The sequence below is a fragment of the Osmia lignaria genome, chromosome 15 (genome assembly GCF_051020975.1).
Source record: "Osmia lignaria lignaria isolate PbOS001 chromosome 15, iyOsmLign1, whole genome shotgun sequence".
Classification (NCBI taxonomy): domain Eukaryota; kingdom Metazoa; phylum Arthropoda; class Insecta; order Hymenoptera; family Megachilidae; genus Osmia; species Osmia lignaria.
This window is the reverse complement of record NC_135046.1, coordinates 12,556,473-12,573,665: the sequence shown is the minus strand read 5'-3', so window position 1 is coordinate 12,573,665 and position 17,193 is coordinate 12,556,473. Positions and strand designations below refer to the sequence as shown.

The 17,193-nt window shown below is 44.0% G+C and overlaps 2 protein-coding genes across 44 annotated transcripts in view; one reads left to right on the top strand and one right to left on the bottom strand.

Annotated features, from left to right (window-relative positions):
- The window catches only part of bent (projectin protein bent), a 59,208-nt gene that overhangs the window by 15,670 nt on the left and 26,345 nt on the right, over positions 1 to 17,193 (bottom strand). For all 43 annotated transcript variants that reach the window (XM_076692508.1, XM_034332943.2, XM_076692509.1 and 40 more), the window contains 34 exons: positions 16,172 to 16,319; positions 15,878 to 16,114; positions 15,670 to 15,806; positions 12,071 to 12,196; positions 11,842 to 11,986; positions 11,626 to 11,765; positions 11,410 to 11,554; positions 11,067 to 11,333; positions 10,632 to 10,985; positions 10,336 to 10,542; positions 9,943 to 10,251; positions 9,286 to 9,876; positions 8,890 to 9,195; positions 8,511 to 8,813; positions 8,139 to 8,423; positions 7,759 to 8,070; positions 7,364 to 7,666; positions 7,017 to 7,298; positions 6,632 to 6,931; positions 6,265 to 6,567; positions 5,585 to 6,172; positions 5,225 to 5,527; positions 4,854 to 5,155; positions 4,510 to 4,789; positions 4,134 to 4,439; positions 3,766 to 4,040; positions 3,377 to 3,683; positions 2,402 to 3,283; positions 2,036 to 2,335; positions 1,671 to 1,952; positions 1,294 to 1,593; positions 924 to 1,226; positions 229 to 687; positions 25 to 147 (listed from right to left, as the gene is read on the bottom strand). In XM_076692508.1, the coding sequence (XP_076548623.1) occupies positions 25 to 147; positions 229 to 687; positions 924 to 1,226; positions 1,294 to 1,593; positions 1,671 to 1,952; positions 2,036 to 2,335; positions 2,402 to 3,283; positions 3,377 to 3,683; positions 3,766 to 4,040; positions 4,134 to 4,439; positions 4,510 to 4,789; positions 4,854 to 5,155; positions 5,225 to 5,527; positions 5,585 to 6,172; positions 6,265 to 6,567; positions 6,632 to 6,931; positions 7,017 to 7,298; positions 7,364 to 7,666; positions 7,759 to 8,070; positions 8,139 to 8,423; positions 8,511 to 8,813; positions 8,890 to 9,195; positions 9,286 to 9,876; positions 9,943 to 10,251; positions 10,336 to 10,542; positions 10,632 to 10,985; positions 11,067 to 11,333; positions 11,410 to 11,554; positions 11,626 to 11,765; positions 11,842 to 11,986; positions 12,071 to 12,196; positions 15,670 to 15,806; positions 15,878 to 16,114; positions 16,172 to 16,319 (10,210 nt within the window). The remainder of the gene's footprint in view (positions 1 to 24; positions 148 to 228; positions 688 to 923; positions 1,227 to 1,293; positions 1,594 to 1,670; positions 1,953 to 2,035; positions 2,336 to 2,401; positions 3,284 to 3,376; positions 3,684 to 3,765; positions 4,041 to 4,133; positions 4,440 to 4,509; positions 4,790 to 4,853; positions 5,156 to 5,224; positions 5,528 to 5,584; positions 6,173 to 6,264; positions 6,568 to 6,631; positions 6,932 to 7,016; positions 7,299 to 7,363; positions 7,667 to 7,758; positions 8,071 to 8,138; positions 8,424 to 8,510; positions 8,814 to 8,889; positions 9,196 to 9,285; positions 9,877 to 9,942; positions 10,252 to 10,335; positions 10,543 to 10,631; positions 10,986 to 11,066; positions 11,334 to 11,409; positions 11,555 to 11,625; positions 11,766 to 11,841; positions 11,987 to 12,070; positions 12,197 to 15,669; positions 15,807 to 15,877; positions 16,115 to 16,171; positions 16,320 to 17,193) is intronic.
- LOC117608226 (uncharacterized) overlaps positions 1 to 17,193 on the top strand; it is a 36,862-nt gene that overhangs the window by 17,859 nt on the left and 1,810 nt on the right. The window lies entirely within an intron of this gene.

The following is a 17,193-nucleotide window of genomic DNA, read 5'->3' as shown; positions in this document are numbered from 1 at the left end:
TTCGTTTTGTTTTAATTCACTCACCATATGGATTCTTGGCTAATATCGCGTGTTCCGCTTCCAGAGGTTTGGACTCCCCTTCGGCATTTACCGCACTTACACGGAACAAATATTCCTTGCCTGGTGTCAATCCCGTCACTTCCAGAACTAGATACACGAAAGCAGTTTAATCGTTTATTTCTTATCTTTTATTTTTTATTTCTTTCTCGAAATAGCGAGGAAACTTACGAGGTTCGGTAGAGCGTCCGCAAGGCACCCAGCATCCAGTCTCTGGGTCCATTTTATCGACTTGGTAGTACTCGATGGGAGTACCACCGTCGTCTTTCGGTCTCTTCCACTTCAGTTTGCATCCCTCTTTGTGAACGTCCGTGACTTGAAGCGGTCCTTCGGGCGGCATCGGTTTATCGGTGACTGTGACTTGTACCGTGACGGAGTCTCTTCCGGATGAATTGCTTGCCGTGACTGTATAATCACCGCTGTCGTCGCGCGACACGGGACGAATGCTGAACTTGGTACTGTACTCTGAATTGTCGATTTGCACTTTTCTATCCGAGTGCAAAGGTATGGCTCCGTATCGCCACTCGATGTGTGGTGGTGGTTCGCCGATTACGTTAGCGTCAAATCTGAGCAACGAACCAGCCGACAGGGTGACGTCCCGTAGATTGCGACGATCAATCTTCGGTGCCACTGAGGGAATGAAATTTATACGTGACCGATTCGTCGATAGTGCCAAAAATCAATCTCAATAACGGTTATTTATGGAGCCGTTGGTGCGCCGTGATTGTCAATGGTACATAGGATCGTATAATTACCACGAGGATACGCGTTTCTTTCGTGTCAGGGATACAACGCGACGGTAAAAGCAATTGGATGGGTGCCCGTGTGTTGTGAAAAATAAACATAATAAACATAAATCCACTTACAGAATCGTGGCTTAGCCGTAAACGTTTTGCTGGCATCTCCTGGTTCCGATTGACCAGCTTTGTTCACGGCTATTACTCGGAACAGGTAGTCGTTGCCCTCGATCAAACCATGGACCAAAGCTTTCGTGCTGGGTGTCTCGATTTCCAGTGCCTTCTCCCACATTGTACTGTACTTATCCTTCTTTTCGATTATGTACCCGGTGATTGGCGAACCACCGTCGCTGACAGGTTCTTTCCAAGTCAGTTCAACCTGGTTGGCAGTCCAGTCGACCGGTTCCGGTGCTCCCGGAGGACTTGGAACAGCTAAACGAGAATTAATCGATCGTCAAGTCCTTGCTTTCGAATCGTTGCTTTCAGAGTAACTACTTACTGAATGGATCCTTAGCCACGATCGAACTGTAAGTCTCCAAAGGTTCCGACTCTCCTTCCTTGTTCAACGCTTTCACCCTGAACTTATACTCGTGTCCAGGTGTCAGTCCTTCTACCTTCATCTCTGGTGCAGTTGTCTTACCGACTGGTAACCAAACACCTGTGTCTGGATCGAACTTTTCCACGAGGTACGCTTCGATCGGTTCACCGCCATCGTCCTTTGGTTTCTTCCACTTGAGCGTGCATCCTTCTTTGTGAATGTCCGACACTTCGAGCGGTCCCTCAGGTTTACCGGGTTTAGCTGTTAAATTATTTACGATTTTAAAAGTCACCAAAGTCTTCTAGAAAAATATATGAACAAAATGAACGAGTACTCACAAACAACTGTAACTTCGACTTCAGCTGTGTCAGATCCATATTGATTCACCGCTGTTATCTTGTACATGCCACTGTCTTTTCGCTCAGGTTTGTCATTGAAGAATTTGCTGTTGTACGGAACGTTTTGTATCCTACGGAACGTTGTCTGTTGAATACTCTTGTTGTTGATGACCCATGTGACGTCTGGTGGTGGTTCTCCAATGATTTTCACGTCGAAGTGGAATCCTTCGTTCTCGCGTACCGTGATGTCGCGCAAGTTCTTTCGGTCAATCTTTGGTGCGACTGTGGAGGAGAAATAATAAGGAACTTAAGAAAAATAAAAATAAAATAAAAAAGAGAATCGATTGAACGAAAAGCGATCTCACGTCGTCGACTCTTGGCTGTAATTGGCTTGCTGGCGTCGGAGGGTTCACCAGGACCAGCGGCATTGATAGCTTTTACGCGGAACTCGTACTCGACGCCTTCGTCGAGGTTGTCGACGCGACCCTTGCAATCGGGTCCGGTTTCGCAAGCCTTTATCCAGCGTGGACTATCCTTTTCGCGTTTCTCGATCACATATCCAGTGATTGGAGATCCACCATCGGTCAATGGTGGAGTCCATCTTAGGTCTATGTGATCTTTGTCCCAATCGGTTGCCTCTGGGCGACCAGGTGGGCCTGGCTCGTCTGTAAACAGGGTAAAATAACGTTAGTAAATCGTTCGTTGTCTTAAAAAAATATATTGATGCTAACCGAATGGATTTTTCGCCACGATTCCATGATCCGTTTCCAAAGGTTCCGATTCACCTTCCGCGTTCACGGCGGCAACACGGAACTTGTACTCTTGACCAGGTACCAGATTTTCTACGACCATGGTCGGTTCCTTGGTGCGTCCTACGGGGATCCATCGTCCCGATTCTGTGTCCATTTTCTCGACCACGTAATGATCTAATGGTGCACCACCATCGTCCAGTGGTGGATTCCATTTGAGCGTGCATCCTTCTTTGTGCACGTCGGACACTTTCAAAGGACCTTCCGGTTTGCCAGGCTTGTCCAGGACCAGAATTTCGATCGACGCCTCGTCTTTTCCAGAGCTGTTCTCCGCTTTCAATGTTAAAGTGCCGCAGTGAGCTCTGCTAGCCGACGACACGATGAACTTTGTTCTGTAGTCTTCCAACTCGATTGTCAAGACACCGGCAGATTCCTGCTTCGCCTTGTTCAGATACCAAGTCTTCGTTGGAGGTGGTTCGCCACTGACCTTCACGTCCAATCGAATGTGGGTACCGGCTTTGATCGTGATGTCTTTCAGGTTTGTACGATCGATCTTTGGCGCGGCGTAACGATCCTTGGCAACCAAACTGTCGCTTGGTTCGCTGGGTTTGCTCTGGCCACCTTTGTTCACCGCCTTTACGCGGAACTGATACTTTTGTCCTTCCACGAGATCTTCGACTCTACCTTCCGTTTTGTTTCCAGGAACTTCAGCCGCTTTTTGCCATTTACCAAATTGATCTTTCTTTTCGATTATGTATTTCTCGATCGGTGCTCCACCGTCTTTCTTCGGGGCTTTCCATTTCAGGTCGACGTGATGCTTGGACCAGTCCTTGAGATCTGGCTTGCCAGGAGCATCGGGTTCGGCTGCGAGGAAAGTAGATTATATTTTAATGTTCAACGATTAGAACAAACACCGCGCATTAGAAAAGAATAAAGCTTGTAAAAAATTTTGCTCACTGTAAGGATTCTTCGCTGTAGTAGGAATAGCCGTTTCCAAGGGTTCGGATTCTCCTTCAGAATTGACGGCCTTAACTCGAAACAGATAGTCCTTTCCTTCGTTCAGTCCAGTGACATCTGCTTCCGGAGTTTTGCTCGTGGCACAAGGCACCCATCTTCCGGTATCCACGTCCATTCTCTCGATCACGTAGTGATCCACTGGTTCGCCACCGTCGTCGTCGGGTTTCTCCCATTTCAGCTTGCATCCTTCTGCGGTCACGTTCGATACTTCGAGCGGTCCTTTAGGTTTGCCAGGTTTGCTTAGTACCTGAAATGATAATCGCCATTTAGCAATCTTATCGAAAAACATAACGATTATTATTGAGGCTTAGCGTTGACGAATTTCATACTTGGATTTCAACGTCGACTTGATCGGTACCACTGTCGTTTTTCGCAATCACCGTGTACGTTCCGGTATCGGACCTTTGCAATTTGCTCATGATGAAGGTAGTGTGATAATCTTCGTTTTCGATCTTCAAACGATCCATGCTTTTCAGCACAGCGTCTTTGAGTTTCCAAGTGACAACTGGAGGAGGTTCACCCTGTATATCTGCTTCGATTCGCAGCAACTGTCCGACTCGCATCACCTTCTTCTGCAGATTTTTGCGATCGATGCGTGGCGCCACTTTACGTAAAAATAGATTTATATACACACGTTAGTATGGAATATTGAAGCGAGAAGAGGGTGAAAGATAAGAAAATAGGTATATGTGCTTACAGAATCGTGGTTTGGCCACAACGCTCTTCGAGGTATCGCTAGGTTCTCCAGGACCAGCTCTGTTGACAGCTACCACTCTGAACTCGTATTCGTGACCCTCCTCGATGCCATCGATAACTTTAGCTACCGTGCGATCTCCTTGAACCTTTGCAACGTCTATCCACTGTCTTCCTTCCTTATCTCTCATTTGCACAATGTACTTTTCGATTGGAGCTCCGCCGTCATCTTTAGGCGGCGTCCATTCAAGATCGACAAAGTCCTTGTCCCAGTTCTTGATTTCTGGACGACCAGGTTTGCCAGGTTCGTCTGAAAGCATCGTAATTGTAATCGTCAGCGTTTGCTACAGTATTGACAAAAATTTAATAAAAAGAAATACCGAATGGATTCTTGGCAATAATGGATTTGTCTGCTTCCAATTCGTCTGATTCGCCCTCTCTGTTTACTGCCTTCACACGGAATTTGTAGGGTTTCCCTTCCTGAAGTCCAGTTACCGCGACTTCTGGTTCAGTGGACTTTGCACAAGGAATCCATTGGCCGGTAAGAGGATCCAACTTTTCGATTTCATAGTATTCGACTGGTACACCACCGTCGTCTTCGGGTTTCTCCCATTTTAGCTTGCAACCGTGTTTATGAACATCGGACACTTCTAGAGGGCCCTGAAAAATCAAATTAATCTCGATAGAAACAGTCGAAATTTGCTGAATGTAACAAAACTTGTACCTTTGGTTTGCTCGGTCTACCAATGACCAATATCTCGACTTCCGCTGAATCTTCGCCGACTTCGTTCTTCGCTTTGATTACGTACTTTCCGGTTTGAGTTCGTTTGGTTTTCAAGATGAAGAATTTAGTGTTGTAATCGATATTGTCGATTCGTATTGTATCGTCGGACGTGAGTTCTTTATCGCCGAAATACCAGGTTACATTTGGAGGAGGTTCTCCGATGATATTCACGTCCAGAGTCACGGTAAGACCGACTTTGACCGTTATCGGTTGCAAATTGGTACGGTCGATGAACGGTTTCACTGTGGAATTACAAATCTTATGACGAGAAAGCTTTTAACGTCGTTCGAAAAATGTATGGATGTACTTACACCAACGAGCTTTGGCAGTGTGAGGATTGGTAGCTTCGGAGGGTTCACCGGGGCCGGCTTTGTTTACTGCTCGAACCCTAAATTGATATTGATTTCCTTCTTCTAATCTGGTCACAGTTCCGGTGCAAACCGGACCTTGAACTTCGGCAGCTTTTACGAATGTGTTACCAAACTTATCTTTCATCTCGATAATGTAACCGGTAATGGGGGCGCCGCCGTCTCGTATAGGTGGTTCCCATTTAAGCTTGACCATGTTCTCGGCCCAGTCGATGATCTCCGGAAGACCAGGAGCGGCAGGAGCGTCTGAAAGGCGATGGAAGATGTAGAATTTTCAAGATACTTTTAAAAAAGTTGCCTTACCATATGGATTTTTAGCAATGATGGCAGTATCTGTTTGCAATGGCTCCGACTCTCCTTCCTCGTTTACAGCTTTCACGCGGAACTCGTATTTTTTACCCGGTTCTAAACCGGTAATTGCATGCTCTGTTTTATCAGGATCTACGACTCCAGCTGGTACCCAGCGACCTGTGGTCACGTCCATTTTTTCGATCACGTAACTGGACAAAGGTAAACCACCATCGTCCCTTGGTTTGTTCCATTTCAGCTTGCATCCTTCCTTGTGAACGTCCGTCACTTCTAGAGGACCTTCGGGCTTTCCAGGTTTATCGAGAATGATAATTTCCACGTCAGCTTCGTCCTCTCCAGAATCATTAACAGCTTTGATGGTGTATTTGCCGCTGTTTTTGCGACTAGTCTGGGTTAAATGAATTTTTGTAAGATAATCTTCGTTGTCGATCTTTACGTTGGCACCAGTCTGCAGAACAGCACCAGCAAAGTTCCAGGTGATAGTTGGAGGAGGTTCACCTTCGACGTCCACTTCCAGCCTCACCATTTGCCCAGCTCTAACTTTAATCGTTTGCAGTTTCTCACGGTTGATGTGTGGTTTTACTGAAAGAAAAGCAGAGAAACGTGTGAGGTATAAAAAAGTTGAATATTATTTTTTACATTAAACGTGTAAATTTTTACTCTGTGATACTCACAGTGTCGTGCCTTTGCAACATGCGGTTTCGTTGAATCGCTAGGTTCGGATGGTCCAGCTTTATTAACAGCTCGAACACGGAATTGATAAACGGAACCTTTCTTCAATCCGGTAACGCGCCCTTTCGGCTGCGGTGATTCGGTCACGGTAGCTTCCTGCCACTGCGTGGATGGTTTCTCTTTCATCTCAATAATGTAACCAGTAATCGGTGCACCTCCGGTGTTCTTTGGTGGCTCCCACTTCAGATCGACGCGATCCACATCCCAGTCCTCGAACTCTGGTACACCAGGCTTGCTGGCCACGTCTGGAAAAGATCATTTAAACGTTGAATTTGCTGCCGTTCGTTCAATGTCATCTAGAATGCGTACCGTAAGGATTCTTTGCGAGAATCGTGCCATCGGTGACCAATGGTTCGGATTCCCCTTCTTCGTTGATAGCTTTCACTCTGAACTCGTATTCGTGGCCTTCCTGGAGGCCCTTAATGTCCATTTCGGTGTCAGAGGTACGTCCAACTGGAACCCATCTTCCGGTTGATTTGTCCAGCTTCTCGACTTGGTAACTGGTCACTGGTTTTCCACCATCGTCTTCCGGTTTGTCCCATTTCAACTTGCATCCATTCTTTGTTACATCGGATACTTTCAGAGGACCCTTTGGTTTTCCGGGTGCCGCTGTTAACGTGTACATAAACGTGTTTACGAATTACAAGCGCACAACGATGCGATATGAAAATTAATATACAAAGAATTAACTTACAAAGTATGATAACTTCAACTTCGGCTTCGTCTTCGCCATGAGGGTTTACAGCTTTAATTTTCCAAACTCCAGTGTTCTTGCGTAAGCAGTCGGTAATAGTGATCTTCGTGTTATAATCAACGTTGACGATTTCAATATTTTCACCGCTTTTCACCTCCTGGTTGACGTGATACCAGGTGATCTCTGGTGGTGGTTCACCACGGACGTCTACATCGTACTTGATCGTCTTGCCAGCTCTTACGGTAATAGGTTTCAAGTTTGTACGGTCGATTCTCGGTTTCACTGGAAAATTATAAAGATTTCATTGATACGTTCAGAATGACGTTAAGAGAAAAATGAATAATTACGAGATTTGTGTTTGCAAATTTGCATCTTCGAAGCGTCAGACGGCGGAGACGGGCCAGCTTTGTTCACAGCGATAATCCTGAATTGATATTCTCCTCGTTCCTTCAGGTCGGCAACTTTGGCTTCGAGTTGATTTCCAGGAACCTCCATAGCTTTCTCCCAGTCTGGTTTATAGCGATCTTTCTTCTCGATTATATACTTTTCGATCGGTGCACCACCATCGCTGTCCGGAGCGGTCCACTTCAAACTGATAGACTCGTTATCGTAATCAGTGATTTCTGGTGTTCCTGGTTTGTGAGGTTCATCTGCAAAGTAACGATGATTACATTTAGCCAGTGTCGAACGAGCATGTTTTCTCAGGGAATTTACGACCTATAAAGAAGAATCGTTGACCTACCATATGGATTCTTAGCGATGATTCCGCGTTCGCTTTCGAGAGGTTCAGAATCACCTTCATCGTTGACAGCAGTAACGCGGAATTTGTACTCGCTGCCTGGGTTCAAGCCGGTTACCTCGAATTCCGTAAGCGGCGAGTTTCCTGGAATTTTTCCCACCCTGACCCATTTGCCAGTTTTCGTATCCAACTTCTCGATCTCGTATTCTTTAATGGGAACACCACCGTCGTCTTCTGGCTTCTCCCACTTGACTTTGGCCGAAGTGGCAGTAACGTCGGTCACTTCCAAAGGACCCTTTGGTGGGCTTGGTTTTCCTGATTAAACGAATAGCATGAGCTCCAGAAATGAATGTGTCGGATTCAGAAGGATGCACTATACTTACCGAGCACCGTAAGTTCTACGGTTTCTTCGTCTTTGCCGTTACTATTCTCAGCGATCAGGGTATATTTTCCAGTGTCTTTGCGCATCGCGTTCACGATCGTAAAGTCCGTGTGATAGTCGACGTTCTCGATCTTGATGCGTTCGGTGGTCGTTAGAGGAATATTGTCTCTCCAGATCCATTTCGCTTCTGGTGGTGGCTCTCCGCTGATGTCCACGGACCATTTGTGTGTACGACCAGCCTTGATGATTATGGATTTGAAATTGGTTCTGTCGATTCTTGGTTTCACTGAAACGTTAGACAATCGAATGAAACATTAAACGATCGAGCCGAGAAGAACTGGGGGACACTTTGGTCGAGAAAGAAGATGCTTACGATTCTTGTGCTTGCAAAGATGGTTGTCCGTAGGTTCGCTAGGCTCACCAGGACCTGCTTTATTGTGGGCACGGACTCGGAACTGATAAACCATCTTTTCCTTGAGACCCTCGACCTTTGCTTCAGGAGTGGCGTCGGTAGTTTTCGTTACTTCGACCCAGTCGACTGCGAATTTGTCTTTCATCTCGACGGTGTAATGAGTGATCGGTCTACCACCGTCGCTTTCCGGTTTCTCCCATTTCAGGGTCACACTGACGTTGTCGTAATCGAAGATCACCGGTTTACCCGGTTTACCAGGCTCGTCTAACGGCGAGGAAAAAATAAAGAATGTTAAAAATAGCAAATTTACAAATTGTCAGTGGAAAGCAGGATTATTTACCATAAGGATTTTTAGCGAGAATTGCTTCGTCCACCTCGAGTGGTTCGGATTCACCCTCTTTATTAACAGCTTTTACACGGAACTTGTACTTCTTTTTAGGAGTCAGTCCGCTAAAAGTGAAATTGTCTTCGTGAGGTCCTACTTCGCCGGCAGGAATCCATCGTCCCGTGTCCATGTCCATTTTCTCCAGAACGTAGCCGGTGATGTCAGTACCACCGTTGTCTTCTGGTTTCTGCCATTTCACCTTAACGTGATCGGAGCGCACTTCCTCCACTTTCAATGGGCCTTTCGGTTTCGAAGGTTTGTCTGGAGAAAAAAAAATCGAATTTATTTTGCAACTTCTATCGCTAGAAAATTAGCACCTTAAAAAAATGGAAAAATAGAAAAGTGACTTGCCGAGAACAACGACGTCTGCGGTGCTTTCACAGGTTCCAGAACTGTTCGTCAGGACCAGTTTGTATTTGCCAGAATCTGGCCGAGTCGTCTTTCTAACGGTGAGTACGGTGTTCCTCTCATATTTGTCGATCGTTATTCTCTCAGCGGAATCTTGGACAAGTTCTTTTGTTCCAAGGAACCAGTGCACTTCTGGTTCTGGTTCTCCAGCATATTTGATATCGTACTTGATAACTTGTCCTTTCTTAACGATCAGATTCGTGAGACCGTCGCCGACGATGTAGGGTTTGACGAACCGACACTTGGCTATGATTGGTTTTGTGGCGTCCGAAGGCTCACCAGGACCAGCTTTGTTCACGGCTCTGATCCTGAATTCGTATTGGGTACCCTCTTTTAAGCCGTCGATGGTTCCTTCCGTCGCGTCTCCTTCGATTTCTTTACCCTTTACCCATTCCTTGCCAAACTTTTCTTTGTATTCAATTACGTAACCAGTGATAGGTGCTCCGCCATCATTATCTGGTTTTGTCCACTTCAAGTCTGCATGATCCTTGTCCCAATCGGTAACGTCCACGTTTGTTGGTTTACCTGGTTCGTCTGTAGAAAAGAAAATAGTTTAACGATATCTCTTAACGAACTATCGTATCTTTTTATTTAACTAACCCCAAGGATCTTTGGCGAGAACCGGTTTCGCGAACATCGCAGGTTCGCTGGAACCGAGTTTGTTCACTGCCCTGATACGGAATTTGTATTCTTTCTTTGCGACGAGATCTTGAACCTTGTAAACGCACTTTTCGCCAGGCATAACTTCGCCAACGCTGTCCCATTGCGCCTTTAAGCTGAGATCGAGACGTTCGATCACGTATTTCGTGATAGGAGATCCACCATCGTCTTTCGATGGCTTGAAAGATACCACGCAGGAATTTTGGAAGATCTCGTTTACGTCAACGTCGGTGGGCGCCGATGGCACGTCTGTATACATTGTATAAAAAACGTTGAAAAAATTACAACTTTTGCAGTGTTATTATCCGAGAAACTACTTTAGAAAATACTTACCTTGCATGTTGATATTCACATCCTTCACTTCTTCTCCTTGGCTGTTACCAATCTTAATCTGGTAAATGCCAGATTGATCGCGAGAAGGTTTCTTGATCTTGAAGGTGATCTTGTCTTCGCCTACGACCACCTCTACTTCCTTCAATGGTAGTGGTTTACCATCTTTCATCAGTTTAGCTTCTACCTGGCTTTGTTTCGTGCCTTCGACTGGAGTAGACAGCATTATTGTGAGATAGTCATTCTTACAAGAATCTTTGGAACTTTTAAGAGAAAACATTGAAAAAAGTTAAGCTTACTCTTGAAAGGAACAACGAAAACGAGTGGTGCGCTGCATGGTCCTTCAACTTTGTCAGGAACTTCACAGATAGGTTTGCTCTCGCCTTTCTTAACCGTGAGCTTACAGCTGCTCTTTAACTGTCCACTCTCGCAAGTGATCTCACCGTCGTCGCTCATTTCTACCTTATTGAAGATCAACTGGTGTTTGCCACCGCCTAAATTCTTCACCTCGACCCTCTCGTTCGGTTCGATCGGATTGCCATTGAAAAAGAACACGGCTGGCGCCGTTTGATCTTGAAGTTCCACATCCAGCACCAATTTTTCTCTTTCCACGGCCACTGTGTCCTTTAGTTTCTTGTTGAAACGGTTCGCATCTAGATGCAATTTGCTTTTCTTAGAAGTTGAACTTCCTTAACAGAAATATCTTAACATATCTATTAGTTAAATTAACTCACAGTTTATAACTATTTCAGCTTCCGTTTTGTCGGCGTTGCTCACGCAGGAGTAAAGACCAGCATCGGTAACTTTTGTATCTTTGATGATGAGCTTTCTCTTTCTGCCTTCTTCTTTGATCTGTACCCTCTTATCAGCTACGATCTCCTGGTCACCTTTGAACCATTTAACTTCGCCAGCAGCATCGTCCAACTCGCAGACCAGGGTCAACGTTTCCTTCTCTACGAGCTGTTGATGCTTCAGTACCTTCACGAACTTGTACGGATATTCTATAAAGGGTAAACGAGTATTTTACATTCTTAAAAAATTCAAACAATGCGATATCTCTTTTTAGATAAAACATACCGATTACGGTTAGAGTCGTTTCAGTCTTGTCGGTTTGTTTGCTAATCTTACAAATGTAATCGCCACTGTCTTCGAGGGTAGCGCTCTTTATGGTCAATCGGCAAACGCCACTCATGTCCTTTGATATGCTGTACGTATCACCATCCTGAACGGAAGAAACAATTATTTCAAATCAATTTTTCAAATGAATTATGATACAGGATCATAGATTAATACCTCGAGTTTGGTTTTTCCTTTGTACCATGAAACCTGTGCCAAATTCGAGCTGACGGTACATTCCATGTACACTTCGTGCTTGGTATAACCGCTCGACTTCTTTGCAAGAGGTTTGGTAAACGTATATGTTGGATCCGGTTCTGCAGAAATGAACGATTGGTCATTTTCCTGTCCTTACTTGAGGAAAATGAAAAAAATTTGTGATATGATTCCAACCTTCGACATTGAGGAAGCCTGTGCTCGAAACACCAGAAATTTCGATGGTGTATTTGCCTGTGTCTTCGACTTTCGGATTGAGAATGATCAGCTGGTAGCAGTCCTCTTCGTTCTTGAACTTGTACTTGGCTGAAGGGAATAGTTCCTAAACGGAGAATGAAAAAAAAGAAAAGTTAATAAAATTAAGAAGAAAATGGAGAAACTTGTAGAATTAACGAGTTTATCTTACGTCTTTTCGGAAGAACCATTTTGGTTTGCAGTTCGGTTTCGAGAAGTTCGCCTCGAATACGACCTTCTTGTCTTTGCCTTCTTTGGCGTATTGATCCACCAGTGGTTTTAGGAAGCTTTCCGGTTTCTGTAAACAGGAACGATCAATTAACGGAGGATCTCTCGCGAACGATTCACCATCACATCCAATAACACCGTCCACAATGGCAACGTTGCTAGGCATACAAGGAAGAAGAAGATTCAAAAAGATATGCCGTAGGCGTTTGAAAAATCGACGCCGCTAAAATACAATTATCGATAACAGCGTGTGTCCCGCTTTGCGAGGATACAAAAATCTTGGATAAAATTCTGCAAAAAAACGAAAAGAAAACAGGAAAAATAGAAAAAAAAAAGTCTCCGTTGACGGAGACATTCGAGGCTTGAAGAAGAGGCACTGGAACGCCTGTGAAATTCCACCAAAAGAACAAAAACACTGTGATGTGTGTCTAATAAAAAATCAAAATATGTCATGATAAAAAACATTGCCGCATGATCGACACAAAGATAGAGTGAGAGAGAAAATTTGAAGCTTTCAAAGTAGACTGTACAATAAGTACAGGCTCAAGGAAGTAAGTAAGAATAGAATGAAAAAGAAGAAGAGAGAATGAAAAGATACGAAAGGGCAGAGAAAAAAAAAGTTTCACGAGACGAATAATTGAGAGCGAAGGAATGGTGCATTCAGAAAATAGAAAATAGATGATAGAAATATAATGCTCGCATTCTTGAGAAAGAGCGAAAAAGATAGACAGAGGTGTAGAATAGAGAAATAGAGCAAGACGCCGATTATCACGGGTCACTGATGATCAGACGATCAGACGATCGTAAAATCGCATCTTAAGGCGTCGAAGAATACGATCCAACCTCCGTCTTCGTGAAATGGTGCAGGGTCGGCCAGTCGGGAATTAATTCGGCGAGAGAGGGTCTACGAGATCCACTATTCTATAAAACAACAAAATTCGTCTACGGTCACAGATCTGATTTTGACCAGGCTAAATGGTTTCTTCGCTGTGTACGAGGCTGATGGCAAGCAAATAAAAGCACAGGAAACACAAATATTGTTACGTGAACGATTACCTTGTACGTCTTAACGAACAGGGATGAATTTTTTGTAACGTGACACATATTAGTCGTATTAACACCTTACCTATCGTTCGCAGATGAAACAGATGAACGGTTAATGCTAATTAAACAAGTATTAACAAGATTCTTTTAATATCAGGATGCCTAAGTTTTCAAAGGCATAATATTATAGGTTTCCGGTCGGTAAGGTGTTAATTAGTTGCTATTCTTACGAAGAGTTTGGGAAAGCCGAGTGTCTCGAAAAACAAAAAAGGGGTGAGGGGGGGGGGGGAGATGAGAAGAAATCGTAAGCGCAGGCCAAAGCAGATTTGAGTTTCTTTGGAAAGATCGCGAGAGTTTCATCATTGGCACAGCAACCGGAAGCAAAGCTAAAAATTCCGACAGAAAATCTCGCGATCCTCAATCTCGGATATTTCACTTGTTTCTTCTTTTATTCTTCAATTTTTCATCACTTTTAAATGAACCGAGCTGAGATTTTTCTTTCATCAAGTCTATGTGTATCAAGAATGTTAATCGTGTTTTTAAAGCCTTGCAGGGCGGAAATGTAGGCATTATACTCTCTCCTTCGAAGATTTTAACCCCTTGGGGATTTCGTCGAGCATCGAATAAATTGGAGAATACGTTAAAATCAGGATAACTAAATGATCGATGATTTTTCGTGAACGAGGCATCGCCTCACCCAAGGGATTAAAGCGAAATCGAGCGCGTGGAATGAAGGAAAAGTTGCTTAAGAGATATCGCGAACCTTCTCTTTGACCCTTGTCGCTAGTATCGGCCAGTCGGCGATTAGCTCCTGCAAACTTGGCCTGCGCTGAATGTCGAAGACGTCCTGCATGCCCGGCACACACACACGTCCACGTTAATGCCACTCTTATACGATAGCCCATGTGGAAATTTAGATGACCCCGCCACGAGCTTAGTTAACCCTTTACAATCCAACTTGACTCGTACTAAAATTAATTTCTCTTTACCGGTGTTTTAAACTTTCTAATCCTTTAGGAATGAAAAATTTCTAACACGCGACGTTGATTCAATTCGGTGGGCAATCTAATATTAAATAGGTAAAAACGTATTCGAATTCGCGTCAGGGCCATCCGTGTTACAACATTGAACATTTAGAGATAATGCTTGCTGCTGGCAATCAGTGCGGGTTACATACAATCGATGTTGACTCATAGCCGAGCTCTTAATGCGTGTCGCGCGTTAATTTACGAATCGAACGTTACTCTTTTCATTCGACAACATCGATCTCTACTCATGCACTGTTAAACTATGAGCTCTTCCTTGTTTGTTTTTTTTTATCGTAACGATGTGATAAACAGATCTAATGAAAATGTTCACGGTATTCGTTAAGGTTTGGTTAATGAAGAACAATCGGTTAATGAAGACGAACGATATTAAGTGAACGTGAACGCGAACGATTCGATAAAGTGCATCCATATACGATACTAAAGCGCAGCATTAGCTCTAAACTAACGTTTGTGTACACGGTGAACATAATACTTTACGTGTGCTGTGTGTAAATCAGTCTCGTCAACGAATTTCAAACTTCTCGCGTATATTTGGTCTGCCGTATCATTTGTCCCCGAATGAAAATCATGGTAACGTGATATATGTGTAATGTGGATTAATCAGAATATCTGTTCCTGCAATTCTTCTATTTCTATTTATCATCAAGTAATTTCTGGTTTTACATTTGTACGAGTAATTTTTGAAATTGCAGATAACAGAAGGGGGTTGATTAGTACGTCCGAGACAAGTGTCGTCAAAGTCTGAGCAGGAAATATCTACGGGGGGATGATAGCTGAAAACCTTGAGCCAGCTCCAGTTAGTTTCACCCTTCTTGTCTAGAGAAATTCGAAGGACCTCCTCACCCTCTGTCAAGATCACTATTTCCTCCCCGTCTTGATACCAGCTTCTTCCGTGCATCTCGCTGTCGCGCAGCGACTACGAAGACAAACGTACAGAAGAGAAAAAAAACCAGGAGAAAAGGTGCTCTACCAAAAATCGACTCTCAAACGACGAATCTCTTCTCATAAATCGTCATCTTTCTTCTTTCCCGTTTCAAACGAACGCCTCGACGTTCTAACACGTCCACTTACTTAATAAAAACTTATCAATTACGTACTTCGTTCCGAACTCTTACGCGTATGATTTTCGCTCATTAAGGTCAGTTATAATAATATATATATATACCAATTAAACGACAGGCAACATTCTTTACACCAAATAAATGATCATACGCGCCATAGCATGTATCGAGCTGTTATGCGATTACCGCAAGTGTTTGAGAACACGAATAAAAAGTGCAATGAAATTTTTAACGATTCGACATGCGTAACAATAGATGTATATCTATCATATCGTATAGACAAGCTATTTCAAGATATAGTCAAGAGAGAAAAGTTTGAGATTTTCCTTGAAAATTATTTCGTAAAAGTATTCTGAACGTGAGGTATCGTTTAGGATCTGAGTACGCACCTTCTCCACCTTCTTCAATGCTGGCATTGGTTTTTCAACTTCCTTCAGGTCTACCTTTTCTTGTTCTTGTTCCTCTCTCGCCCATTTCTGATACTTTCTCTTTCTCAGCATAGCACGGAAGTCCATACCACTGGCGTCTGGAATTACGTATCGAGAATTAAGTACTTACAAATCGATTTGCGAACAGTTAAGAAAAGAGTAAAGATACCGGAAACATAGAGCTGCATCTCGGCCGAATCTTCGCCATGGATGTTGCTCACGACGATCTTGTAAGTACCCTCGTCGTTGGGTTTCGTCTTCCTCATGCAGAGGGTGATCGTATTCGTCTCCGTGTCCGTAAGGAACTTGAATCGACCACCTTCGATGATCTCGGTGATGCCCTTGTAGAACTTGAAGGTCGGTGCCGGCGTACCCTCCACTCCCACCGTGAGGTACGCCGTCGAGTCTGCAAAAATAACGCACGTTTTACTCGATCCTCGATGGAATTCAATAACTTACGTACCTTCGACGGCGGAATAAGATTCCTGGACATCGACGATCTGAGGTGGTCCCGGTGGTCCGACATCTCGAAGAGGTGTGCTCGGCTGATTGATCTTATTCTCGAGGTCCGCCACGCTGGGTCTTCTAACGTCCGTGCTCGGACGACGACGCTGTATATCGATCGATCACAGATATATTCAAACGTTTCGTTTTCGATTTTCAATTTATATTCTATCTTGTTAAGCGTCCGATAAAGCATTTGGAAGAAAGCGAAACGAAGCAGAAACGACTAGCCAGATGATTTTCCTCGACTTACCAGCAATTCTCTAACATTTTCTCCTTTCTATTCGTTTGAATTTCGATAGATATTGAAAGACGAAAATCATGGCCTGTCGCGTCGTTTCGAACACGGTGTTCTCGTGCAGCGTGCAGGTGCAATCTATTAAACGCCGCGTTAATCGCACAGTTAATCCACATCGTTAGAACAAAAGCGTTAAATCTATAACCGTTAGTCACGATGTTAAACAAATCGAAGCGGTTAAAAACGAGGCCAGCTGCTACCAATTGTCTCTTGGCGAGCCTCCATTAGCGAGAGGGAAAAGATGGCTCAGAAGAATACTTCTAACCACCTTTTGGATTTCTTCTAGGTATTACATATACGCCAGCAACATCAAGGGTTCCTCGTTATCGAGTATAACGTTAATGTCATCATGGAACCCTTGAGTACACGTAGCAAAGGACAAGATTCGATTAGTGCGTAGATTTTCAACCATCCTGATTACTCGACTCGTATTATCAATTGAAAGAATATCATGAAAAATGAAAGCAGAATGGTGAAATCGACGCACAGGCAAATGGGATGAACATGGAATACATATAAACAGAGGTGTTCGAGTTACGTGGAGGGAATCATTTATGTACATCGTCGATGTCGAATCCGAAAGAATTCGACGCGCAACAATTTTCAGCGATTGATCAGTCACAAGATTAAACCTAACGCTACGAGATGTAAGTTTTGACACGATGTTCGTGTCGTGGCACTTG